At 43.6% G+C, this 27,481-nt stretch overlaps 1 protein-coding gene and 1 long non-coding RNA gene across 2 annotated transcripts in view; one reads left to right on the top strand and one right to left on the bottom strand.

The window, feature by feature from the left end:
* Positions 1-10,612, top strand: part of LOC148136261 (uncharacterized) — a 28,872-nt gene extending 18,260 nt beyond the window's left edge. Inside the window, exons 2-4 of the long non-coding RNA XR_015754646.1 lie at positions 862-964; positions 6,105-6,249; positions 9,960-10,612. This is a non-coding gene — a long non-coding RNA (uncharacterized LOC148136261). The remainder of the gene's footprint in view (positions 1-861; positions 965-6,104; positions 6,250-9,959) is intronic.
* On the bottom strand, positions 3,743-8,923 carry LOC122543960 (uncharacterized). Its single transcript, XM_087983794.1, has 2 exons — positions 8,757-8,923; positions 3,743-7,247 (listed from the first exon to the last, which is right to left on the bottom strand). Exon 2 carries the CDS (start codon positions 7,134-7,136, stop codon positions 6,270-6,272), a length of 867 nt encoding a protein of 288 aa, XP_087839920.1. The 5' UTR covers positions 7,137-7,247; positions 8,757-8,923; the 3' UTR covers positions 3,743-6,269.
* Positions 10,613-27,481: the final 16,869 nt, after the last annotated feature.

Genomic DNA, 27,481 nt, shown 5'->3' with positions numbered 1-27,481 from the left:
GACTTACCAGCTCTTATACTCAATACCCCATCCAATGAATGCAAGCATACTATATGCCTTCTTGACCACTCTATCCACCTGTGCAGCAACCTTCAGGGTACAATGGACCTGAACTCCTAGATCTCTCTGCCCACCAACTTTTCCCAAGGCTCTTCCGTCCATTATTTAATTTGCTCTAGAATTAGTCTTGCCTAAATGCATCACCTCACATTTGTCTGGCTTGAAAACCATCTGCCACTTTTCCGCCCAACTCTCCAGTCTATCTATATCCTCCTGTATTCTCCGACAATCCCTTTTGCTTTCTGCTACTCCACCAATCTTTGTGCATCTGCAAACTTGCTGATCATACCAACAGTGCCCTATTCCAGATCATTTATGTATATTACGAACAACAGTGGACCCAACACCGACTCCTGTGGAGCACGACTGGTCACCTTTCTCCATTTCAAGAAACTCCCTTCAATGACTATGCCCGAAACATCGACTGTCCTGCTCCTCAGATGCTGCCAGACCTGCTGTGCTTTTCCAGCGCCACACTTTTTGACTCTATTCTCCAGCATCTGAGATCCTCACTTTCACCAAGGGCAATAGGTGATTATTTGATTAGACACTATGTACAGGATTTCAGGGAGAAGTCAGGGAAATGGCACAAGTCAGCAAGCATATTTGGAGCACTGTACTGCCACAATGCTTTGAATGGCCTCCTTCTGTGCCTTTACAATTCGGTGAATCACAATTGCTCATTGAACTTGCACACAGTCAGTTATGAATATGGATCTAATGTATGATCATCTGTATGCTTTCTCAAGGACAAGCAATGTTTGTATTACAGTGAGTTATCAAACGTATTTCTGTCTCTAGATGCACATTTAAAAGAAAGTTTCAGAAAGAATTTGAAAAACTTAAGGATAGATAAGTCCTCTGGGCCAGAATGGATATAACCAAGATTACTACAGGAAGCGAGGTAAGAGTTTGCTGTGCCTTTGGTTACGATTTTTGCATCCTCACTGTCCACTTGAGCAGTGCCAGATGATTAGAGGGTGGCAAATATTATTCCCTTATTATGATTACTTGGAAAACCATAGTTTGATTAGAGATAGTCAGCATGGCGTTTTGAGGGGCAGATCATTCCTCACAAGTCTTATGGAATTATTTGAGGATGTGACAAAACACATTCATGAAAGTAGAGCAGTGGATATTGTGTACATGGATTTTAACAAGCATTTGATAAGGTTTCTCATGGTAGGCTCATGCAAAAAGTGAGGAGGCATAGAATGCAGAGAAATTTGGCTGGCTGGATACAGAATTGGCTGGCCCATAGAAGACAGAGGATTGTCGTAAATAGAAAGTATTCGGCCTGGAGCTTGTTTACCAAAGGTGTTCTACAGGGATCTGTTCTGGGACCTCTGCTCTTTGTGACTTTTAAAAATGACTTGGATGAGGAAATGGAAGGTTGGGTTAGTAAGTTTGCCAATGACACAAAGATTGGTGGAGTGGCGGAGGGCTGTTCTAGGTTGCAACGGGATATTGAATACAGGATACAGAACTGGACTAAGAAGTGGCAGATGGAGTTCAACCTGGAAAAGTGTCAAGTTATTCATTTTGGAAAGTTAAGTTTGAATATAGATTCCAGATTTAAAGGCAAGATTCTTGGCAGTGTGGAGGAACAGAGCAATCTTGGGGTCCATGTCCATAGATCCCTCAAATTTGCCAGCCAAGTTGATAGGGTTGTTAAGAAAGTGTATGGTGTGTTGGCATTGACTAGCAGGGGAATCGAATTTAAGAGCCACGTGGTTAACCTGCAACTCTATAAACCCCTAGTTAGACCACATTTGGATTATTGTGTTCAGACATGTTCACCTCATTATAGGAACAATGTGGAAGCTTTAGAGAGGGTGCAGACGATATTTACCAGGATGCTGCCTGGACTGGAGGGCATGTCTTATGAAGAAAGGTTGAGGGAGCTAGTGCTTTTCTTATTGGAGCAAAGAAGGATAAGAGGTGACTTGATAGTGGTGTACAATATGAGAGGCATAGACAGAGTGAATAGTCAGTGACTTTTTCCCTGGGCAGAAATGGCTATCGCAGGGGTAAATAATTTTAAGGTGATTGGAGGAAGGTTTAGGGGAGATGTCAGAGATCGGTTCTTTGTACAGAGAGTGATGGGTGTGTGCATTGCACTGCCAGCGGTTGTAGTAGAGTCAGATACATTCGGACATTTAAGCAACTCTTGGATAAGCACATGGATGATAGTAAAAGGAAGGGTATGTAGGTTAGTTTGATCTTAGAGTAGGATAAAGGTCAGTACAACATCTAGGGCCGAAAGTCCTGTACTGTGGTGCACTGTTCTATGTTGTAGAATTATGGCAGAAAAAGTAGGGAGAATGTGGGACATGGATTTATAACTTTGAGGGGAAAATGTTCAACAAAGCCTGGATTTGTCTGGACACAATTTCTTTTCCAGTGCAATAGAAAGAAAGGATTTGTTGATGGAAAACTCAAATCATAAATCATACTGCAATTTGAGAGAGTTACTTGAATCATCAGGACCTGAATGTAACCTTTCAATGTATTCATCTGATCTGTTAGTAAGGGAACATCTCAAATATCAGTATGACTAGAAAAGCACTGACACACAGACACCTAGTGAGAGTGTTCCAGTAAACAGACTGGGAAAGAATTTGAGCCAGTTATGCAGCCTTAATGTCAACTGTTTCCAAACTTTACAAGTTATCCCTCAAACCAATTTTGTTTTTTGATGTTGCAAACAACAGCCTGCTTTAACAGTGAATTGAAATGTAAAGGACAGCTTAGTCAAGATCTTCCTTCTTAGATGGAAATGCATCTGCAGACCTCATTTTCTCTTCCTTCTTAGAGTCAGGGCAACGATCATGGATAGTATCAATTAATATTATTTACAGTTGGCCTCCATCATTACCATCCTTGCCTTTCCCCTCTTTAGTCTCACAGTAACAGCTATGAAATCTGTCTGCGAATACGTTTGGGTTCTTCATGGGGGCTGTTCGATTTTTCATGAGGTCTTAATTAGCTCTTCCCTCAGCTCCTCTCTGACCTTCACCATTCCTTTAAATCCTTGACATTGTCTGTTTTCTGACCTTAGCTCCTGTGACCAAATGCTCACTGAGAACATAGGGGAGGCAGAGCAGAGGTGAAGAACTTTGAATTACATTAGTCCAGCAGAGTCCAAGGCCACCAGTGCTAGTTTTGTTTGTTGAGATGTTGTACCTGACACACACTGTTTTCAGCGACACGTAGAGAGTGGAGCAGAGGGCAGCATGGTCGCTCAGTGGTTAGCACTGTTCCCTCACAACACCTGGGACCTGAGTTCAATTTCCACCTCGAGTGGCTGTCTGTGTGGGGTTTGCATGAGTTTCCTCCCACGATCCAAAGATGTGCAGGTTAGGTGAACTGGCCATGCTAAATTGCCCATAATTGTAGGTTAGGTGCATTAATTGGGGTAAACATAGGGTAATAGGGTAGAGGAATGGGTTGGGGGGGGTTACTCTTTGGAAATTCGGTGTGAATTTGTTGGGCCTAATGGTCTGTGGGATTCTTTTCGATGGTCTGTTTCATTTTCTCACATATTCTGCTATTTTCTGTCTGTAAATTAATTTCTAGCTCCAGTGATCAGTTTAATAATGGATTTTTCGCTTGTGTATTGCACTCTGATGCAGTACAACTGTACTTCTCGCCATCCACCATTTCTCTTTTACAACTGACGTACTAATTGCCATAACTCTTTATTCAGCTGTAAAGCACACAAATGCGAACAAGACGATCAACGTTTAAAAGCATCTGGATCAGTGCATAAATAGGAAGGATTTAGAAGGGTTTGTGACAATTGAGACTTAATTAGTTTCAGATATCTGGTCAGCGTGGACGAGTTAGACCGAAGAGTCTGCTTCCTACTGTACATCTCTATGACATTTCTATAACTTATTCCAGACTATTCCACCTCAATAGTTCCTTTCTGAATCTCTTCAGGATAGACTCTCAATCTCTGTTGCACTGTTCCACCAGTTTCAGTACATTTCCCATTTCTGATGCTGCATCACACTGTATGCCAGTTCCATTTGAACACATCGCAATTTCATTATAATTTACTTCACAGAATCAAAGAATTGTTTCAGCACAAAAAGAGGCCATTGGGGTCATCATGCCAACATCACTTCTATTCTCTACAGCTAATTTACTGGCTTTACTCCATATGTCTGTACATCAGGTCTATCCAAATAAGCCTCAATGGAACCTGCCTCTGCCACATTTCCAGGCAGTGCCTTCCACACCCTGACCATTCACTGTGTGACAAAGCTTTTTCTCATGTCACTTTAAATTTATATCCTCTCCTTTTTGTTTCCCAATTCACAAGTGGGAAGAACTTCTTACCTATTTCTATTCAGTAGGCTTCTAATTTTGAAAACTTTCATCAATCTCATCTCAGCCTTCTCCTCTTCAAGGAGAACAGTTCCACCTTCTTTAATCTATCACCATAACTGATGCTTCCCATTCCTAGAAGCATTCTTGTAAAGCACTTCAGCACTTGCTCCAATACATTCATACTTTTCCTATAACTTGGTGGCGATGACTACACAATCTCCAGGTGAGGTCTAAATTAGAGTCTTGTATACAATTTCAACATCACCTCCCTGCTTTTGTATTCTATTCTACTCTATTCTATAAAGCTGAAAATATTGCATCTTTTATTCATTTCTCACTCAGTCCTGCCACCTTCAGTGATGCACATGTACATCCACGTCCTTCTGCTACCGCATTGTTTGAATTGTACCTTCTATTTTCGATTATCTTTCCAAATTCTTGTGACCAGAATGCATTACCTTACACTTCCCTGCACTGAATCTCATCTGCCACCTACCTGCCCACTCCACCAACACAAGAATATTCCACATGAGTTTAACTACAGTCTAAGACTGTTGTTTCCCAAGTTTCCTGTCCAGTTTATGTTGGAACGGGGTATGTCAATCCCAGTATCTGAAGCCAAGCTTAATCTCAGTAACGTGAGAACAGCATGTGCTTTCTGCCTGTCAGTCCTTGATCCAATGCATAAAATTCCTCACTTTTAGGAAGTATTCTCATTGTAATCAGTTCATGGCTCAGGTTACATAAAGATCACTCACATAAATAAAATATCTGTATTAACTCCTCATTCCCCACATCACAGGGATAGGGAGAGGTGAGCCTATGGGAGAATATAGCCTGAGCTGTACTAACCCCTCTGTTCTCTACATGGCAGGGGGAAGGCCATGGGTGATTTGAAATCAAGAAATTTTAAACTGAGCCATCACTTGACCTGAAGCCAATGTAGGTCAGTGCGCGCACAGGAGGTGAACAGGACTGATATGAGAAAGCAAACTGGGAGCAAAAACACCAGAAACTCTATTTCAATTCACCTCCCTTCCCGCTGACACCCTCCCAGTGTCCTGTTTACTCGGGTTTGCTCTCAGCAGAGCTGACCTATTTTCTGCTATACACTTACCACTCTCACCTCCTCTCCTAGGGTGGCACACTGGCTCAGTGGTTAGTACTGCTGCCTCGTAGCACCAGGGACTCAGGTTTGATTTCCTGGCTTGGGTGACTGTCTGTGTGGAGTTTGCCTGTGATTGTGTGGGTTTGCTCCTGGTGTTCCAGTTTCCTCCCACTGTCCAAAGATGTGCAGGTTAGGTGAATTGGCCATGCCAAATTGCCCAATAATCTTCAGGAATGTGTAGGCTAAGTGCATTAGTCAGGGAAATGTACAGTAATAGGGTAGGGGAATGGGTTTGGGTGGAATACTTTTCAGCGAGTCGGTGTGGTCTTGTTGGGCCTAATGGCCTGTTTCCACACAGTAGAGATTCTATGATTCAATACAACCATCACTGGCATTCTGAACACCCATACAATCTTCCACTTGCTCCCACCCCCCAAAGCCCCCCACCTCTGTTTCTCCAGCATAAATACCATTATTTTCCTAGTTCCCCTTCAGTGTCAAGGAAGAGTAGATTAGACTTGAAACATTAATTATTTTTCCCTCTTCACAAATGCTGTCAGATGTACTGAGTTTCTCCAATGCTTTGTTTGTATTTCAGACCTCCATCTCCATACGTGTATGCTAATACTTAAAGCAAAGCTGAATTGATTTCACTTTATCCAGAAAGTTAACACCAAGAGCTGGGCTGGAGGTGGTGATCATCAGCTGACACAGACTCCATTTCACAGGGTTCAGTCCTGATTGTGAGTAACAGCAAAACCAGTCATGGTAGCTGCTTGTGAACTTGCTTATGTCTCAACAGATTGGATGACTGAGTAAATCCTTTACCGCATTCTGAGCAGGTGAAGGGTCTCTCCCCGGTGTGAATACGCTGGTGCTTCAGCAGATTGGACAAATTATTGAATCTTTTCCCACACTCGGGGCAGCTGAATGGCCTCTCCCCAGTGTGAATTCGCTGGTGCACAATGAGATGAGATGATTTCCTGAACCCAGTCCCACAGTAAGAGCATCTGAATGGTTTCTCATCAGTGTGAACACGTTGATGGCTGACCAATTCAGCAGAACTTTTAAAGCATTTCCCACAATGCAGGCATTGAAATGGTCTTTCATCACTGTGAACTCGCTGGTGTTTCAGCAGGTGGGATGACTGAGTGAATCCCTTGCCACACTCAGAACAGATGAATGATCTCTCACCATTGTGAACTCGCTGGTGTGATGACTGAGTGCTTCCCTTCCCACACTCTGACCGGCCGAATGACCTATTCTCAGTGTGAACTCGCTGATGTGCCATCAGGTGGGATGACTGAGTGAATCCCTTCCCACACTCTGTGCATGTGAATGGTCTCTCCCCAGTGTGAGTTCTCTGATGACATAAGAGGTTAGAAAACTGAGTGAATCCCTTCCCACACTCAGGACAAGTGAATGGCCTCTCTCCAGTGTGACTGCGTCGATGCGTTTCCAGGTCAGATGGGTAATTGAATCCCTTTCCACAATCCACACATTTCCACGGTTTTTCCCCAATGTGACTGCACTTGTGTCTGGACAGGCCAGACGATCGGCTGAAGCCTCGTCCACACAGAGGACATGAGTACAGTTTTTCCCCACTGTGAAAGGTGATTTTACCTTCCATGTTCAAAGTCCAGAAAGATATTCAGGTTACCAAACATTGGGTGACACTGTCAGATCCTGATGTAATGTTTAATTGGAATTTGTTGATGGTAAATTCTCCCCTTCCAAAATCCTGGAAAAATGATTGAAAACAGAAAGAAGGGAATGAGTGAGGTCCCGCAAAGACAGAAATGTAAATTGAACTCAATGAATCTTATAATTTCTGGAGATAAAACCCATGAACCATAAAGCTGCCTGATTGTCATGAACACTCAACTGGATCACAAACATGTCACTCCTTCTGGACCCACAGCAGAATCTGGCTTGGATTAGTGGAGAGACCAAGAAAGAGCGAGGTTATGGTGTTGCCATGGTTCAACAAAAGGAATTTTGTAAACAAAATCCTAAACCTCCTATAAGAATCCTGGCAGCAGGTGTATGTTAACAACCTTATCATCCAAATCACTTCCATGTCCCACACCATACTGCCCTGTGTGACATCCAGTTCTGAATTTAGAAGAATGAAGTCAGTGTCTTTAGACAAGCTACAAACTCCATGCCAAAGCCACTGATTTCATCTCTTTTTGGTCATCATCTGAGGCTGAACTACACAGGACACAATCATAAAAAATATAAGAGTTGAACACGCTTCTGATAGTTTGGGGCAAGGCAGATCAGAAACATTATTCATGAATGATTGTAAAGGGGTTACAGGACACAACTCTGTTTTGGGCGAGCCCTCCGGGGGATCATCGCGATCAATAAAGGAATCACAACACTCTATCCTCCTGTGACCTGGGTCACAATAGCTGCACCATCAACCTGTTGAACATTGACCCTCTCTGCCATTGACTGACCCTGTAATTGAAGATACCGTTTACACAGGGTTATGAGTTTCAGCTGAGGGACTTAATGTGACTGAACAGAACCAGAGGTCTTTGGACACCTAGGGCTGGATGGCAGAGGGGATTGAAGCAAAGAATTTAAGAAAGGTCACTGGACTTGAAATGGGAAGCATGATGACTCAGTGTTTTGTACTGCTGCCTCACAGCACTGTGGACCTGGGTAAAATTCCACCCTGGGGTGTCTGTCTGTGTGAGGTTTGCACATTATCCCCAGGTCAGCGTAGGTTTCCTCCCACAGTCCAAAGATGTGCACGTTGGGTGGACTGGCCAACAGGGTGGGGGAATGGGACTGGGTATTATGCTCTTCGGAGGATCGTTGTGGACCAGTTGAGCCGTATAGCCTGTTTCCAAACTGTAGGGATTCTATAATTAACTCCATATTTTTCTCCATATATTGTGCCAGACTTGTAACGTTCCTCTAGCAGTTTTGTTGTGAGATTTGTTATCTTATCCTTTAGTCTTTGCCATAGCTTTGCCTCAGCAAGAAGCCGTGAGGCCTCATCAGTTTCATTGACAATTTGTGACAATTCTAAGCTAATGTCGGCGACTGCTCCCTGGCCCCCTACAAAGACGGCGGCTTTGCATGTCCTTTGCGCCTCATTGCCCCTAAGAAAGATGGCGTCCTTCAGCATAGGCCCAACGCTAGAAGCTGTGACCCCGCTCTTTGTTCACGGTAGAAGAAGGAGATAAAATCCTGACTGGGGTTTGCAAGAGACTTACACAACACGTTTACTAACCTGGCGGAGCACTCGCCACGTCCATCGGTCTCTCCACTGCTCCATAATTCTACTGTTTATGAATCCGAAGTGATCATCCCACCACCACCTTCACTGTTTTCGCGCATGTGCCATGCTGCTTAAACACTACGCATGCGCGTTTTTCATGTTATGTTGATCGGGGTTAAAAATCGCACAACACCATCTGATGAAGGAGCGACGCTCCGAAAGCTAGTGTGCTTCCAGTTAAACCTGTTGGACTATAACCTGGTGTTGTGTGATTTTTAACTTTGTACAGCCCAGTCCAACACCGGCATCTCCAAATCATGATGTAGATCGGGGAACATTCACAACCGCGGGGTGTGCTGGGTACGTACGTTGCAGTGACGGGTCAATTGTGTTTATTAATTTGCTGAAGCTGCAGAAACAGTGTGACGTCATAAACTTCAAAAACACGTATCTCACCAATGTTAACCATTGCCTCTGTTCACTTGTTCCTCACATTGTATGCCCATGAATGCAAAATGGTAGATTCTCTGCCTCAGCATCAACCACGTCTTGACAAATTGCTAGGCTTATAACAGAAAAGCTCGTGGAGTTTATTTTTTTTACAGCACTTTTTTTTTTAAATTGCATATCTTTAAGTTGATCGTGGGTCAGGCTAACTTATCTGAAATCAGTGTCGCTTGTTTTTAGATTTTGAGTCCTATGCTCCTGTATCCATTGTTAGTTCTTGCTTTGATTTTAGCTCATCATGTTCTTTAATATCGTTTATGGAGTTCCATTTCCTAACCGTGTCCACCCAACTATTCAGTTGTTGTTCCCAAAATTGTTAACAATGCAAAATGACAAATGACACTACTTCTTGTTGTGGTTCTGTTCGCCAAGCTGGGAATTTGTGTTGCAGGCACGGTGGCACAGTGGTTAGCACTGTTGCCTCACAGCGCCAGAGACCCGCGTTCAATTCCCGCCTCAGGTGACTGACTGTGTGGAGTTTGCACATTCTCCCCATGTCTGCGTGGGTTTCCTCCAGGTGCTCTGGTTTCCTCCCACAATCCAAAAATGTGCAGGTTAGGCGAATTGGCCATGTTAAATTGCCCCTAGTGTTAGGTGTAGGGGAATGGGTCTGGGTTACGCTTCGGCAGGTCGGTGTGGACTTGTTGGGCCGAAGGGCCTGTTTCCACACTGTAAGTAATCTAATCAGATGTTTCGTCCCCTGTCTAGTGGAATCTGTCTGCGGCAGATTCAAACCACTACAGATGCCAGAGGAAAGATCACAGAAGCGCTTCACAGGAGGCTCCCAAGCACTGAGGATGTCACCTAGACAGGGGACGAAACGTCTGCAACACAAATTCCCAGCTCGGCGAACAGAACCACAACAACAAGCACCCGAGCTACAAATCTTCTCACAAACTTTGGACACTACTTCTGGTGGTGGGTGTTGGTTTTTCAGTATATTGAACCAGCAACTAGGACATTAATAAACCTGTAAAGGAAAAGGCCACATTTTGAATGTGATAACACTGCTGGTGGAATAAAGAGCCAAAGTTCATTTGAAAAAGCAAGATTTCATAGGCACATTGTCCAATATCGGTGTGAAACACAGAACCTGAGATTAAAAATCTTGCTCTACCAACTGAGATCGCCGGACAGATACCAACTCGGAATCTTTCCAAAGCAAGGAGACTGCTTAAAAGCAATGCAGATAATTAAATTGACCACCAGAGCCCCACGGCTCAATTAGTTCTGCTCAATAATCAGTAAAATCATTGAGATTCCACTTTGCTTTTGTTTGCTTCTCAGTATTGACATCTAATTTCAGCAGCATCTGTTCCTGAATTTAATATTTATCTGTTTGCTGTGTGGTTTCTTTTTGAATTCAGATTTGCTCCAATAAGGCACAATAACTGAATGACAAAGTTAAAGGACAATCAACAGAAAATGAGTCACTCACTACTACATATTCCCAATGCTGATGTTCAAGCTTATCAAATGCCAGTCGTTCGAGAAAATGTTGTGGCGGAGACGAGACTGTCACACGCCTCCTTCTGGAAAGTGCCTATGCAAAGGAAGTCTGGAAAGGAATGCAGTAGTGTTTATTGAGGTCCGTCCCGAGCAGCTCCATGATGTCTGTTCCCTGGGATATACACTAAGATGAACATCAAGTGTGCCTAGAGGACCATCAACTCAGTGAAAGACACTCTTTGGTCTGCCCAAGATTTGCAGGTTTTTTTAGATTAGATTACTTAGATTAGATTACTTACAGTGTGGAAACAGGCCCTTCGGCCCAACAAGTCCACACCGACCCGCCGAAGCGTATACCACCCAGACCCATACTCCTACATTTACCCCTTCACCTAATACTATGGACAATTTAGCATGGCCAATTCACCTAACCTGCACATTTTTGGATTGTGGGAGGAAACCAGAGCACCTGAAGGAAACCCACGCAGACACAGGGAGAATGTATTCCGGTTGAAGGAGTTGACCCTGACCGAGGGTTGCAGACTGGCACATTCCAAGGTCCAGGATTATGTGCTGAGGGACGCAGTGAAGCTTTGGGCAGCTGTCGCCGAAGAGTGGTGGGGAAAGACCACCTTGTCAGGTGCTTCTGCTGAAGAATAACTGAGGTCCATTCAGTATTGGGCCCAGCTGACATCGCAACTAAATGCCAAATGGTTGAGGGAAAGGAGCAGTTACCGAGGGAAGATATTTAATTGGGTGAAAGGAAATTATGATACTATCAGACAGGAGTTGGGAAGTACAGACTAGGAACAATTGTTCCATAAAAAGGGCACAGCAGACATGTGGAGACTGTTTAAGGAACAGTTGTTGCGAGTGATGTACGAATTTGTTCCTCTGAGACACCACCAAGAAGAGGTTAGATTAAGGAACCTTGGATGGTGAGAACAGAGGAGCTTATCATCAAAAGGAAGAAGGCAGCTTATGTAAGGTGGAGGAAGCAAGGATCTGGCACAGCTTTAGAGAATTACAGGCTTGCTAGAAAGGAGCTCAGAAATTGACTGAGGAGAGCCAGGAGGGGACATGAAAAAGGGTAGTCAAGAAGGGAGAACCCAAAGGCATTTTACTCATACGTGAGGAATAAGAAATTATCAGAGAGAAGGTAGGACTGATCAGGAATAGTGTAAGGAACTTGTGCATGGAGTCTGAGCAGAAAGGGAAAGCCCCAAATGAGTTTTTTTGCTTCGGTTTTCACTCAGGAAATGGACCTTGTTGTGAATGAGAACTTTGAGGAGCTGCAGTATAGGCTTGAACAGATCAAGACTGTTGAAGTTGATGCATTGGAAATTTTGGCAACATTAAGATTGATAAGTCCCCAGGGCCAGATCAAATTTATCCTAGGTTACTCCAGGAAGCGAGAAAGGAGGTTGCTAAGCCGCTGGCGAAGATCTTTGCTTCCTCACTCTCCACGGGAGTTGTACTGGAGGATTGGAAGGAGGCAAATGTTGTTCATCTTTTCAAGAAGGATAATAGTGAAATCCCTGGCAATTACAGACCGGTCAGTAAAGTTTTGGGAAGAATTCTGAGGGATAGGGATTATGGCTATTTAGAAAACCATAGCATGAATAAAGGCAGTCAGCATGGCTTTGTGAGGGGCCTCACAAATCTTATTGAGTTCTTTGAGGAGGTGACAAGTCAGGTTGATGAAGGTCAAGCAGTGGATATTGTGCATATAGACTTCAGCAAGGCATTTGATAAGGTTCCCCATGGTAGGCTCATTCATAAAGTCAGGAAGTATGGGATACAGGGAGATTTGGCTATCTGGATTCAGAATTGGCTGGCTGACAGAAGGCAGAGAGTGGTTGTAGATGGAAAATATTCTCCCTGGAGGTCAGTGTTGAGTGGGGTCCAGCAGGGCTCTGTTCTTGGGCCTCTGCTCTTTGTAGTTTTTATAAATGACTTGGATGAGGAGGTTGAGGGGTGGGTTAATAAATTTGCAGATGACACAAAGGTGCCATTGATAGTATCAAGGGCTATTGATGGCTGCAGCACGACATAGACAGGATGCAGAGCTGGTCTGAGAAATAGCAGATGGAGTTCAACTTGGATAAATGTGAAGTGATGCATTTTGGAAGGTCGAACTTGAATGCTGAATATAGGACTAAAGACAGGATTCTTGGCAGTGTGGAGGAACAGAGGGATCTTGGTGTTCAAGTACATAGATCCCTCAAAATTGCCACCCAAGTGGATCGCGTTGTTGAGAACGCATATGGTGTTTTGGCTTTCATTAACAGGGAGATTAAATTTATGAACCGCGAGGTTTTGCTACAGCTCTACAAGTCCTTGGTGAGACCACACTTGGATTATTGTGTCCCGTTCTGGTCGCCCTACTATAGGAAAGATACAGAGGCTTTGGAGAGGGTGCAAAGAAGGCTTACCAGGATGCTGCCTGGACTGGAGGGCTTGCCTTATGAAGGCTTATGTTGACTAAGCTCGGACCTTTCTCTCTGGAGAGAAGGAGGATCGAGGTATATATGATAATGAGAGGCATGGATCGATTCAATAGCCAAAGACTTTTCCCCAGGGCAGGATTGACTGGCATGAGGGGTCATACTTTTAAGATATTCGGAGAAAGGTATGGAGGGGATGTCAGAGCAAGGTTCTTTATGCAGAGAGTTGTGAATGCATGGAATGCGCTGCCAGCGATGGTGGTGGAAGCAGAGTCATGAGGAAGATTTATGCAACTGCTGCACAAGCACATGGATAGCAGTGAATTGAGGGGTGCACAGGTTAAGTTACTTTATTTTATGTTAGGATTAATCCTCGACACAACATGGTGGCCAAAGGGCCTGTTCTGTGCTGTACTTTTCTATGGTCTATGTTCTATGTAAACGTAGAGAATAGTGAACGTCAATGACGCAATTTGTTCTCGGAAGGTAAACAAAATGTATACACCTGAATGTCTTCACCAACTGTATATGTACCAAAATTTCTTTTAATGAATAAAGTATGTTTTTGAAATTTTAGAATAATGGAGAATAATAGAATAAAGTAATCATTGGGTCGAGTTTTATTGTGACAAATCACAAAGTGATGCACAAAGGAGACACCAACATCGAAACAGGACAGTTTTTTTTTCAAAAGTATAGATCTCAGGTCCACAAACTCCTCTGGTGATGATATTTACTGTCCTTACCCAGTCTGTACTGAAAATGACTGTAGTCCCACAATGAGGTGGTTGAATCGCAGTTGCCTTTCAAAATAGTTGAGAGTCACTGAGGTCATGGGGATTTAGGGATGTTGAACTTGCAATCCATTCCCATATTCAATGCAAGTATAAAAGTAGAGAGATCTTGGTTTCCACAGAGACAGTGTTTATGATGTGATTAGACAATCATTTGGATTAGTTGAGTTTATGCATGGATAAATCAGGTTAAGTAAGCAAAGAGCACATAGTACAACTGTAATATCAATGGTTCAGCCTCAGTTAGAGCATTGGCTATAATCCTGATCCTCACTCTTCACCTGAAATGTAATGACATCAGAAAGGACACAGAAGGGATTTATTGGAACAGAAGGCATTATAAAGTACAGAGACAGGGTTTAGTGAGATATAAAGACATTAGAAAAAACACAGACAAGTTTGTCGGAATAAAGGAAAGGATAAACAATTTTATTCATGAGATGTTGAAAACATGGAAGATTGGGAAGTAAACAACAGAGATTTTCCAGATGATGTGAGGTTCAGAGTGACTATTAAAAGGGAAATTCTCTCTTTCGAGTGAATCAATAACTACAGTCAGAGATTGAAAACCATTGGTGTATGATAAATAAAGGATTAGAAATGAGTAGCTTTCACTCAGAAAGTTACTTAAATCCTGAATGATTTTACAGAAATGAAGACAGAAGTGGAATCCAGAATCTTTTAAAAGACACGTGGGCAAACATATGGTGGGAGGACAAAAACTGAAGTTGCTGAAACTTCAAGCAGGTCTAGCAGCATCTGTGAAGAGAAACCAGAGGTAACGTTTTGGATCCAGTGACCCTTCCTCAGAACTTACAGTAGTTAGGAAAAATATTGGTTTATATACAGAAGATAGGGTTGGGGGAGGGGTTAAGGAGAAAAGGATAGATGGGGATAGAGCCCAAAGAGAGAGAAGAACAGTTGGACAGTCAGAGGAGTGGATAACAATCTGGCTGGGAAGGTGAATAGCTGTTAATGGAGAGTGTTAGTGGCTAACAATGGGTTATTTGTAATGGTAGATAAGTGATAACAAAGCCTTGTGTGTGTGATAGGGGTCTAGGGGAGTTCAGACCTTGAAATTATTGAACTCAATATTGAGTCCAGAGGGCTGCAGGTCCCCAAGCAGAAATTGAGGTGCTGTTCTTCCAGCTTGTGCTGAGCTTTGCTGGAGCACTGCAGCAAGCCTGAGACAGAGATGTTGGCCAGGGAACAGGGTGGGGTGTTAAAGTGGCAGGCAACTGGAAGCTCTGGGTCTTTTTGCGTGCAGAACATCGATGTCTATGCCTTGTTTCCTCAACGTAGAGGAGACCACATTGTGAGCAGCGAATGCAGTGGACTAGATTGTGAGAAGTGCTGGGGAGGTGCTGCTTCACCTGGAAGGTAACTTTGGGCCCTTGGATACTGAGAAGGGGGGAGGTAAATGGGCAGGTGTTGCACCTTCAGGGGTAGGTGCCATAGGGATATGTTAGGGTAGTTGTTGGGAATGAAGAAAGAGTGGACCAGGGTGGCCCAGAGACAGATGTAATGAGGTCAGTGACATAGTTGATACAATGGCCTGATGTGCCATGGTGGGGCCAATGTCTGGGGGAGATAGGAGGAGGGATCTGAGAGCTGGTGTTCAGCCTCTACAATGTCAATACACCAGACGACAACAGCAGCATCCCTATTGGCAGCTTAACAACGAAGTCAGGATTAGATCTAAGCACAAGGGTGCAGTCAGTTTGGATGGAGATAGGTTGGATTGGCTGAAGGGAGCCAGACATATTGACACAACCAATGTCACATCGACAGTTCTCAATAAACAGATCAAGTGCAAGTAAGAAGGAGTGGGCCAGGTGGCGGAAGAGTGTTGGAGCTAGGCGAAGAATACTATGGGACAGGGAGAACACCCTTACCCTTTCCGGGGCATCCTGGTGCATTCTCCCTTCACTCACCACCAACCCCCACCCCCAGCCCCCACGACACCTTCCATGAAGGTGTGACACCTGCCCATTTACCTCCTCCCTCCTCAGTGTCCAACGGCTCAACCATACCTTCCAGCACTTTACCTGTACTTCCTACAATCCAGTCTACTGCATTCGCTGCACATAATGCTTTTAATCTGTAGAAATTTGCCAATCTCAGTCTTAAACAGACTCATTGACTGCCCTCCACATTCTCTGGGCACCGAATTCCAAAGGTTCAGTTTCCTCATCTCCGTTCATTGTTTGAGAAGTGTTCCTGTTGTGGGAAATTCACTTCTCTCCGTGTATCTGGTGATGTTCCTGGTAAGCCCTCTGACACGAAACTCATTTTCCTTTATATACTTGCTCACTGTGTTCCGTGATTGTACAGTGCCTCCGTGTAACAACGTACAGGAAAAGAATACAGAGCACTGATGAGCAAAATAAACTTTATTTGTAAAGAACGGCACCTGTGGTTTCTGCATTGTTTCGTTCATTTGCGAGTTTTGCTTCATTTAAGAATTTGAAGTTGTCCGTTCTGCACACGTTATTAATATCTGTCCAGAAGAGAGGTAGTCCCGATACTACCATCTGGGAACAGCACTGTGCACTCTCCTTGAGTCTGGAAAGCAATTCGCTCACGGTCAAGGTACATCTCCGCTATCACGGGGCTTTTCATTCCATCGGCTTCAATTCGTCACAGTATTCGATTCAGTGACACTTCACCAACTTCCCTTGGAAAGTTTAGACAGACTACATGACGCAAACTGCACCCACCGTCATCAACTTTCACCATTACTTCATTCAGGGACACATTACAAGACTTTCATGCCGACTCAATGTATATGAACATAATACATCAAATTTCACGGTTGAATTGCAAATTAGGAAGAGGCCAGTATTTGGATTTTGGAATGTCGGAAGATCATGTTCAGCGCCGCAGTCAGAACTCCAGCCCCTGTGAGAAAACTCTGAATCCCCCATATCCACACGGCCACTTCTTCAATGGGTCCACCCCACTACATTTCTGAATTCGGGGGAATTATAATATCAGGAAAATCCAAGAAAATACCATTCTCCTTTGAAACAGCAGTTGTGATTAGCTCATTCTGAGAGAGAACAAGAAATTTCGTCAAATGCACACTTACATTTCGCCTTGACTCATCGTTTCTTCATGCTTGAGAAGGGCTTATGCCCGAATAGTCAACTCTCCAGCTCCTCGGATGCTGCCTGACAGGTTGTGCTTTTCCAACCCACGCTTTTCGACTCCTACTCTCCATTATCTGCAGTCATCACTTTCTCACACCTTGTAACTGATCACAGCCCTTTCGCTCTCATCCCTCTGCATTCATTTTCCATCTGTAACATTTCAGACTATTCCAACTAGACTGAGAGTTATCCAGCAGAAAGATTAACCGTCAGTCTCACCCCACAAATACTTACCAAACTGATTTATTTTTCTTCAGAAGCCCTGTCCATTGTGAAAACTCTCACAGCAACAACATGGAGCCATTCCCCAGATCACAGTATGGGGAAAAGAGCCTAACCCTAACCAGGTGACATGGGAATGGGTGCGCGGAGCTGTGAGCGCACGGTCCTTCTATGACAGTTTAGAGACGCGTGAAATGCCGACGCTAGGAGTTCCAACCTAACCTGGAGCAGGGAACATTTGGGATATCAGGATGGGGGAAATAGTACAGAGCAATGCTGGCCAAAACAGAAGTTGTTAAAAACGACCAGTGCTCTGGTCATGATCTGTTCCAGGGAAATGCCCTAATAATCAACCAAATTGTAGGTTGCCGCCCTCTACGCGTGACAGGCTGCCATGCCTGTTAAATTCACTGGTTATATGGGGGTGGGGGGGTAGGGGATTGCCTTTGTCTTTCAAAGCGAGATTTTTTTTATATCCACGGCATTTCATCACAACTAGGAGAATTTTCTTGTGTTTGAAGGCAGAGGGTGAAAGAGAAAAAATCCGCAAGTTTTGTGTGATTTAATAAGCCAGGAGGGCGAGAAAGGGATTGTACGGAGAGAACAGCGAATGATAGCGTTCAGACGAATTTGAATGTCAGTTTTGTACGATTCAGGAAGTGTTACTGCCCACAGGCAAATGATCATGAGGAATATAACAAAAACAGAAATTGCTGTAGAAATGCTACAGGTCTGACAGCATCTGTTGAGGGAAAACAGAGTGAACAGTTCGGGTCCAGTGATCTTTCTTCAGAATGAGGAATGCAATTGTTGGATCAGCCTTTACTGAAACTTCAGACAAATAATAAGCAAGTTCGTCTCAGCGTGTTGCTCGTCTGTTCAGCCCTTTGTTTGCCTGATACTGTGTATCTGTTGATGGTCCGTTGCTACGGTGTGTGTGTGTTACTTTCTGGATGGCATCACACATTGCAATTTTGTAGCCGGGGGAGCCTTCCAATACGTGTGCTTCAGTTCAAAGGTGAAGAAGAAAATAACATTTATTTTACACGATATAACTAATAGGAGTAGCTCAGTTTGCCTTGCAGGCAGGGTGGCACAGCAGGAGTGTGGTGGGCCCAGAACCCAGAAGTTAATGGATCGAAACGGTTCTCTACCATTTGTATTAATAAAGTACAGTTCGTTTATTCTGCTTTTGCTCATGACGTCTCAAAATCAGCTTCTTGCTCCTAGGAAACACTTCAACCTGGAGTAAACAGCACTTATTCCGACATAGACAGAAGCTGTAAATGTTGCAAACAGGCACCAGCCGATACTTTCCCCTTTCTCACCAGGAACTAACACCAGCGATGGTCCAAACGACCTTTTCCTGTTCAAGAAACATGGAGAATGGTGCAGAAATCGGCCGTTCGGCCCTTCGAGCCTGCACCACCATTCAGTATAATGATGGCAGATCATGCAATTTCAGTATCCCCCTCTTGCTTTCTCTCCATACTCCTTGATCCCTTTAGCTGCAAGGGCTATGACCAGCTCCCTCGTGAACACATCTAACAAAATGTTCCCAACGTCGTTCTTTGGCAGAGAATTCCAAAGGTTCACATATCTCCGAGTGAAGAAATTCTTTCTCATGTCATTCCGAATGGCTTACCCTTATTCTTGGACTGTGACCCCTAGTTCAGAATTTATTCAACGTCGGGAGCATTCTTCCTGCATTTAGCCTGCCCAGTCCCGTCAGGGGACTATCAGAATCTATGTTTCTACGAGATTCCCCCTCATTCTCCGAAAGTCCAGTGAGCACAAGCCCAGTCGATCCAATCTTTAAAAGCAAATTACTGCGGATGCTGGAATCTGAAACCAAAAGAGAAAATGCTGGAAAATCTCAGCAGGTCTGGCAGCATCTATAAGGAGAGAAAAGAGTTGATGTTTCGAGTCTAACTGACCCTTTGGAGCTTTGACAATCTTTTTTCATTTGTCAGTCCTGCCATCCCAGGGATTCAGTCTGTTGAACTTTCACTGGACGCCCTCAGTAAAAACCGAAATAATTCTGGATGCTGTAAATCAGAAACAGAGACAGAAGTTGCTGGAAAGCTCAGCAGGTCTGGCAGTATTTGTGCAGAGAAATCAGAAGAAACATTTCAGGTCCGGTGACCCTTCTTCACAACTGATGGGAGGTGGGAAAATGTCAGTTTATATGCAGAAGATTGGGTGGGGGAGGGGGTAAAGAGTAAACGATAGGTGGGAATGGAGCCCAAAGAGAGAGAAGAGCAGTTAGACAGACAAAGGAGTGGATAGTGATCTGGCTGGGAGCGTGAAAAGTTGTTAATGGAAATTGTTCGTGGCTCACAATAAGTACTGTGTAACGGCAGACTTTGTGATAACAAGGCCTGGCGTTTAAATTCGATTAATCAAATCTGGAATACAAACCCGAACTCAGGAATACAGATCATGATTTTGATTTACTGAAATACCATTCACCAATGTCCCTTCATAAGGGAAATCTGCCGATCTTACCTGTTCTGGCGTACATGGATTTCCAGACCCACAACAATGCTTTTGACCCCTAACTGCCCTCTGATATCAGTTCAAGGTGAATTAGGGGTGAACAACAAATGCTGTCAGAAACAATGATACTCACATCCGCTGGGAGAATAAGGAAGAATACAAACACATTTACAATAGGGCAAAATGGGACTCATATCTACGTGGTCGCGAATCCGCGATTGTCCAAACTAGATAAACACATGGACACCACAGAGAAAAAGGGAAATGTGGGGACTATGCGAAGGGATTCAATTACCCACTGAGGTGGAAACACATTTACTCAGTCACATTGGGGAGAGGCTGTTCACAGTCCCGAGTGTAGGAAGGGATCAGTCAGAAAAGCAAGTTCCGGAGACACCAGCAAGTTTATATCTGACAGCAGAGGTTACATTCTGCCGTTATTGCTGCTGTTAATCCCAACTAGGAATGAGCTATGTCTAACCACCCGTTTCCAGTGGTGTTCCACTGTTTTCTGATGTAGATGAATTATTTTGACTTAGTTGTTGAAACATTATTTAGGAGTTTGCAGACGATGCAACAATCGATCATGTATCAGACCATAAGAAAAAGGAACAGAAATTAAGCCATTTGGCCCATCTAGTCTGCTCCACCATGCAATAATGTCTGATATGTTTCTCAACCATACCCTTCCACCTTCTCTTTGATCCTCTTAACAATTAAGAACCTATCTATCTCTGTCTTAAATATACTCAATGGCCTGGCCTACACAGCCTTCTTTGGCAAAGAATTCCATAGATTCACCACTCTCTGGCTGAAGAAAATTCTCTTCATTTCCTTTCTAAGGGGTCTTCCCTTTACTCAATGGCTGTACCCTGATGCTCTGGTCTCTCCTACCAATGGAAACATCTTCCTGACAAGTACTCTATTCAGACCATTCTGTATTCTGTAAGTTTCAATTGGATCATCCCTCATCCTTCTACACTCCATTGAGCACGTAGTTGACCATGAGAGAAAGCGGTGGCCTGCAATGAGATATCAATCAGGTAGAAAGAGAAAAAAAAGACTAATGGAATTCAGTCTAGAGAAATGGCTGATAATGAATTTGGGTAGGGCAAACTAAGGAGTGCACTTTAAAAGTGAGGGTACTGAGTGGAGTAGAGGAACAAAGAGACCTTGGAGTGTACATTCACAAATCCCTGAAGGTGGTTGGACAGGGAGATCAGGTGGTCAAGAAGGTTTTGTGATACTTTCCATTCTTGACCACAGGTTGGAATATTAGACCAGGGAGATGACGCTAGAAAGGCAAGATTGACAGGAATAGGGAACCCCGGATGACAAGAGATATTGAGGCTTTGACCAGAAATAGAAGGAGTTATGACTCAGGTACGGGCAGTTGGGATCAAGAGAATCCCTGGAGATATACAGGGGATGCGCGAGGCTACTGAAGAAGCAATTCAGGAGGATGAAGCAGGGGCATGAAGTAGCCTTGGCTGAGAAGATTAGGGTAAAGCCAAAGAGGTTATTTAAGTATATTAAAGGAAAAAAAGAATAACTAGAGAGAGAATAGGTCCCCTCAAGGACCAAAATGGCTATGTATTTGTAGAACTACTGGAGATGGGCAAGGTTCTCAATTAATATTTCTCTTCTGTGTTTACCATGGAGAAAGACATGAAGACTTGGGAACTTGATGAGGTTCATGGTGATATCTCGGGGACAGTCTGTATCACCATAGAGGAAGTGTTGCATGTATTAGAATGTATGAAGATGGATAAATCTTCTGGTCTGGCTCAGATACATTCAAGAACCCTGCAAGTGGCTAGAGAAAAAATTGTGGGAGCCCTAGCTGATCATTTTCCATCATCATTAGCCATGGGTGAGGTCCTAGAAGACTGGAGGGTAGTGAATGTTGTGCCCTTATTCACAAAGGGCTGTAAAGAAAAACCTGGAAACTACAGACAAGTAACCTAACATCTGTGGTAGGTAAGTTACTTGCGAAGATTCTTAGGGATAAGATATACATGGATTTTGGGTAATCCAAGATGGAGGATGGGAAAAATTTCTGGCTGTAACAGCTGCTCCTTTTTTGATGTATTTTAGGTGTTGGAGGTGATTTCCTCGAATTCCAGGAGCAGCAATTACTGTTTTATATGCTATTGCATTGTTTTGGAACTTTGGCAAAAAAAGTCAAAACAACAGCGGTATTAAAAGGGAGAAGAATAGACAAAGGAAGCACATGGTGAGGTCAGTGCAGGAGAGAGAGAGAGAGAGATAAAGAAACTGACACAGCAGTGAACCTCCACAGTTACTGCCTTTGCTGTTTGAATTCATGTATCGCTGGACATAGGAGTGCATTTGGGAAAATTAACAAACAGTGAATTCACAACTGATCTTGGAAGAACTCTTTGGGTGAAGTTCACAGCACAGAAGCAGATAAGTGTATTGATTTTAAGTCTGCAGTAGTGAGTAGAGTGGGTTCTTTCTTGATTATATGCTTTTTGAGATATGCCTTTTGATTAAATTTAAAATATAAGCCATAACTATTAATTTAACCTGGGGCGTGTTTTGTAGAGGAATAAGAGGGTGTTATTTTCTGGGTCTGTAGATTGTGAAGGAGCAAAAATGGCCTTTAGTAGAGTGATATGTACTTCTTGTCAGATTTGGGAGTTTAAAGGGAGTTTAAGGGTTACTGTGGATTATATCTGCCATAAATGCTGCAGGCTGTGAATTTTATCAGATCAAATGGATCGGTTGGAGAGACAATTAGAAGCAATGAGGAATTTGCAACAGCAGCAGTATGTTAAGGATGGCAGTTATAGGAAGTGGGGGGGGGGGGGGGTGCGGGTGTCTCAGATACAGTCACATAGATGGATTAACTCCAGGAAAGGTAAGAGAGGGAGGTAGCTAGTGCAGGAGCCTTCTGTGGCTATACCCATTTCAAACAAATATGCTGTTTTGTAAAATGTATGAGGTGATGGATTCTCAGGGGAATGCAGCATGAACAGCCAAGTGTCTGGTATTGAGACTGGCTCTAATGCAATGCGGGGTATGTCAGGTTGCAAGAGATCAATTGTGTTAGAGGGCTGTCTAGTCTGAAGTACAGGCAGACGTTTCTGTGGCCAGCAGGAAAAAATCAGAATGGTGTGTTGCTTCCCTGGTGCCAGGATCAAGGATGTCTCAGAGAGGGTGCAGAATGTTCTCAAGGGGGAGAGGGGCCAGCAAGCGGTCAATGACCACATTGGAACCAACGACATAGGAAAGGAAAAGTTTGAGATTCTGAAGGGAGATTACAGAGAGTTAGGCAGGAATTTAAAAAGGAGGTCCTCGAGAGTAGTAATATCTGGATCACTCCTGGTGTTACGAACTAGTGAGGGCAGGAATAGGAGGATAGACCAGATGAATGCATAGCTGAGGAGCTGGTGTATGGGAGAAGGATTCACATTTTTGGACCATTGGATTCTCTTTTGGGGTAGAAGTGACCTGTATAAGAAGGATGGTTTGCACATAAATTGGAAGGGGAGTAATATACTGGCAGAAAGATTTGCTAGAGCTGCTTCAGAGGATTTAAACTAGTAAGGAGAGGTGGGGGACCCAGGGAGGTACTGAGGAAAGAGATCAATCTGAGAGTGGTACAGTTGAGAACAGAAGCGAATCAAACAGTCAGGGCAGGCAGGGACAAGGTAGGACTAATAAATTAAACTGCATTTATTTCAATGCAAGGTGCCTACATGGCTCAAGGCTGGGCAGGACTGGCAGCTTAATGTTCCAGGATACAAATGCTACAGGAAGGATAGAAAGGGAGGCAAGAGAGGAGGGGGGAGTGGTGTTTTTGATAAGGAATAGCATTACAGCTGTGCTGAGTGAGGATATTCCCAGATATACATCCAGGGAAGTTATTTAGGTGGAACTGAGAAATAAGAAAGGTATGATCACCTTATTGGGATTGTATTATAGACCCCCGCAATAGTCAGAGGGAAATTGAGAAACAAACTTGTAAGGAGATCTCAGCTATCTGTAAGAATAATAGGGTAGTTATGGTAGGGGATTTTAACTTTCCAAACATCGACTGGGACTGCCATAGTGTTAAAGGTTTGGATGGAGAGGAATTTCTAAAGTGTGTACAAGACAATTTTCTGATTCAGTATGTGGATGTACCTACTAGAGAAGGTGCAAAACTTGACCTACTCTTGGGAAATATGGCAGGGCAGGTGACTGAGGTATCAGTGGGGGAGCACTCTGGGGCCAACGACCATAATTTTATTAGATTTAAAATAATGATGGAAAGGGATAGACCAGATCTAAAAGTTGAAGTTCTAAATCGGAGAAAGGCCAGTTTTGATGGTATTAGGCAAAACCTTTCGAAAACTGATTGGGGGCAAATGTTCACAGGGAAAGGGACGGCTGGAAAATAGGAAGCCTTCAGAAATGAGATAACGAGAATCCAGAGAAAGTCTATTCCTGTTCGAGTGAAAGGAAAGGCTGGTAGATATAGCGAATGCTGGATGACTAAAGAAATTGAGGGTTTGGTTAAGAAAAAGAAGGAAGCATATGTAAGGTATAGACAGGATAGATCGAGTGAATCCTTAGAAGAGTATAAAGGAAGTAGGAGTTTACTTAGGAGGGAAATCAGAAGGGCAAAAAGGGGACATGAAATAGCTTTGGCAAATAGAGTTACGGAGAATTCAAAGAGGTTTTACAAATACATTAAGGAAAAAAGGATAACCGGGGAGAGAATAGGGCCCCTCAAAGATCAGCAAGGCGGTCTTTGTGTGGAGCCGCAGAAAACGGGGGAGATACTAACTGAGTACTTTGCATCAGTATTTATTGTGGAAAAGAATATGGAAGATATAGAAAGTAGAGAAATAGATGGTGACACCTTGCAAAATGTCCATATTACAGAAGAGGAGGTGCTGGATGTCTTGAAATGCATAACGGTGGATAAATTCCCAGGACCTGATCAGGTGTTACCTAGAACTCGGTGGGAAGCTAGAGGAGTGATTGCTGGGCCTCTTGCTGAGATATTTTTATTAATGATAGTCACAGGTGAGGTGCCGGAAGACTGGAGGTTGGTGCCACTGTTTAAGAAGGGTGGTAAGGACAAGCCAGAGAATTATAGACCAGTGAGCCTGATATTGGTAGTGGGCAAATTGTTGGAGGGAATCCTGACGGACAGGGTGTATATGTATTTGGAAGGCAAGGACTGATTAGGGATAGTCAACATGACTTTGTGCATGGGAAATCATGTCTCACAAACTTGATTGAGTTTTTTGATGAAAGCAGAGCGGTGGATGTGATCTATATGGACTTCAGTAAGGTGGTCGACAAGGTTCCCCATGGGAGACTAGTTAGCAAGGTTAGATCTCACGGAATAAAGGAAGAACTAGCCATTTGGGTATAAAACTGCCTCAAAGGTGGAAGACGGAGGGTGGTGCTGGAGGGTTGTTTTTCAGACTGGAGGCCTGTCACCAGTGGAGTGCACTTCCATAAATGATTTGGATGCGAGCATAAGAGGTACAGTTAGTAAGTTTGCAGATGACACCAAAATTGGTGGTATAATGGATTCTGAAGAAGGTTACCTCAGATTACAACAGGATCTTGATCAGATGGGCCAATGGGCCGAGAAGAAGCAGATGGAGTTTAATTCAGATAAATGTGAGGACCTGCATTTTGGGAAAGCAAATCTTAGCAGGACTTATACACTTTATGGTAAGGTCCTAGGGAGTGTTGCTGAACAAAGAAACCTTGGAGTGCAGGTTCATAGCACCTTGAAAGTGGATTCGCAGGTAGATAGGATAGTGAAGAAGGCATGTGGTATGCTTTCTTTTATTGGTCAGAGTATTGAGTACAGGAGTTGGAAGGTCATGTTGCGGCTGTACAGGACATTGGTTAGGCCACTGTTGGAATATTGCATGCAATTCTGGTCTCCTTCCTATCAGAAAGATGTTGTGAAACTTGAAAGGGTTCATGAAAGATTTACAAGGATGTTGCCAGGCCTGGAGGATTTGAGCTGTGGGGAGAGGCTGAACAGGCTGGGGCTGTTTTCCCTGGAGCGTTGGAGGCTGAGGGGTGACTTTATTGAGGTTTACAAAATTATGAGGGGCATGGATAGGATAAATGGACAAAGTCTTTTCCCTTGAGTCGTGAAGTCCAGAACTAGAGGGCATAGGTTTAGGGTGAGAGGCGAAAGATATAAATGAGACCTAAGGGGGAACATTTTCATAGAGGATGGTACGGGTATGGAATGAGCTGCCAGAGAAAGTGGTTGAGGCTGGTACAATTGCAACATTTAACAGGCATTTGGATGGGTATATGAATAGGAAGGGTTTGGAGGGATATGGTCTGGGTGCTGGCAGGTGGGACGAGATTGGGTTAGGATATCTGGTCGGCATGGACGGGTTGGACCAAAGGGTCTGTTTCCATGCCGTACATCTCTATGACTCGATGACAGGGTTTCATTGGAAGCAGTCAGCATGGCTTTGTGTGTGGGAGATCATGCCTCACAAATTTGTTAAGAGTGCTTTGATGAAGTGACCAGGCAAAGTGACGAGGGCTGGACAGCAGACATAGTCCACATGGATTTCAGTAAGGCTTTTGGTAATATTGCACATGGTATGCTGCTCTGGAAGGTTAGACTGCGTGAAATCCACGTGGAGCTGGCAAATTGGATACACAGTTACTTAAGGAATATTGTGGAACTGAGGGTCATTGGAGTTCAAGTGCTTGGTTCTCTGAAAGTTGAGTCACAGGAGACAGGGCAGTGAAGAAGGCTTTTGGCACGCTGGCCTTTATCAGTCAGGGCATTGAGTATAGAAATTGGGAAGTTATGTTGCAGTTGTACAGGACACTGTTGAGGCCGCACTTGGAGCATTGTGTTCAGTTTTGGTCACCTTGTTATAGGAAGGACGTTATCAAACTGGAAAAAATGAAGAAAAAATTTACAAGAATGTTGCCGGGACTCAACTGTCTGAGTTATAGGGAAAGATGAAACAGGTTAGGACATTTTCTTCAGAGCACAGATGAGTGAGGGGGACCTTATAGAAGTATAAAAGATCATGCGAGGAATTGGATAGGGTGAATGCACTCATTTTTTCCCCCAGGAATGGGGAATTGAGGACTTCAAGGCATCAGTTTAAGGTTAGTGGGCAAAGAATAAGAAGAACCTGAGGATAACTTTTTTATACACAGGGTGTACGCATATAGAATGAACTGCTAGCGGAAGTGGTTGAGGCAGGTACATTAACAACATTAAAAATGTATTTATACATGGATAGGAAAGGTTTAGAAAAAATATGGGCCAAGTGCAGGGAAATGGGGTTCGCACTGATGGACATTTTGGTCGACATGGACCAGTTTGGGCCAAAGGGCTTGTCTCCATACTGTCAGACTCTATAACTCCGAAGAGTCAAATCATGACCATGTGTTGATTGTTGGGAAGAACCCATCTGGCACAGGAATGCTTTTAAGGCAAGGAAACTGTTGTCTTTACCTGGTCTGGACTGCACATGACCACTAGACTTTTATTTATTTATTGCTATGTGTGCCTAAGTACAGTGAAAAGCTGTTTATGAGCAGTACGGGCAGATCATTGTGAGATTCTGAACTGCCCTCCAAGATGGACAATAAGAACTGAAAGAAACTCAGAACTTTGCAAGAAACTACTAAACTTGTTT

The sequence above is a fragment of the Chiloscyllium plagiosum genome, unplaced genomic scaffold (genome assembly GCF_037043375.1).
Source record: "Chiloscyllium plagiosum isolate Xiang-an unplaced genomic scaffold, Cpla_swu_hap1 HiC_scaffold_46, whole genome shotgun sequence".
NCBI classification, from domain to species: Eukaryota; Metazoa; Chordata; class Chondrichthyes; order Orectolobiformes; family Hemiscylliidae; genus Chiloscyllium; species Chiloscyllium plagiosum.
Note: the sequence above shows the minus strand (reverse complement) of the source record. Positions and strands in the feature narration are given on the sequence as shown.

Bases quoted from the DNA above. Each gene is read 5' to 3' on its own strand.
- LOC122543960 (XM_087983794.1), bottom strand. From the start codon at position 7,136: ATGGAAGGTAAAATCACCTTTCACAGTGGGGAAAAACTGTACTCATGT.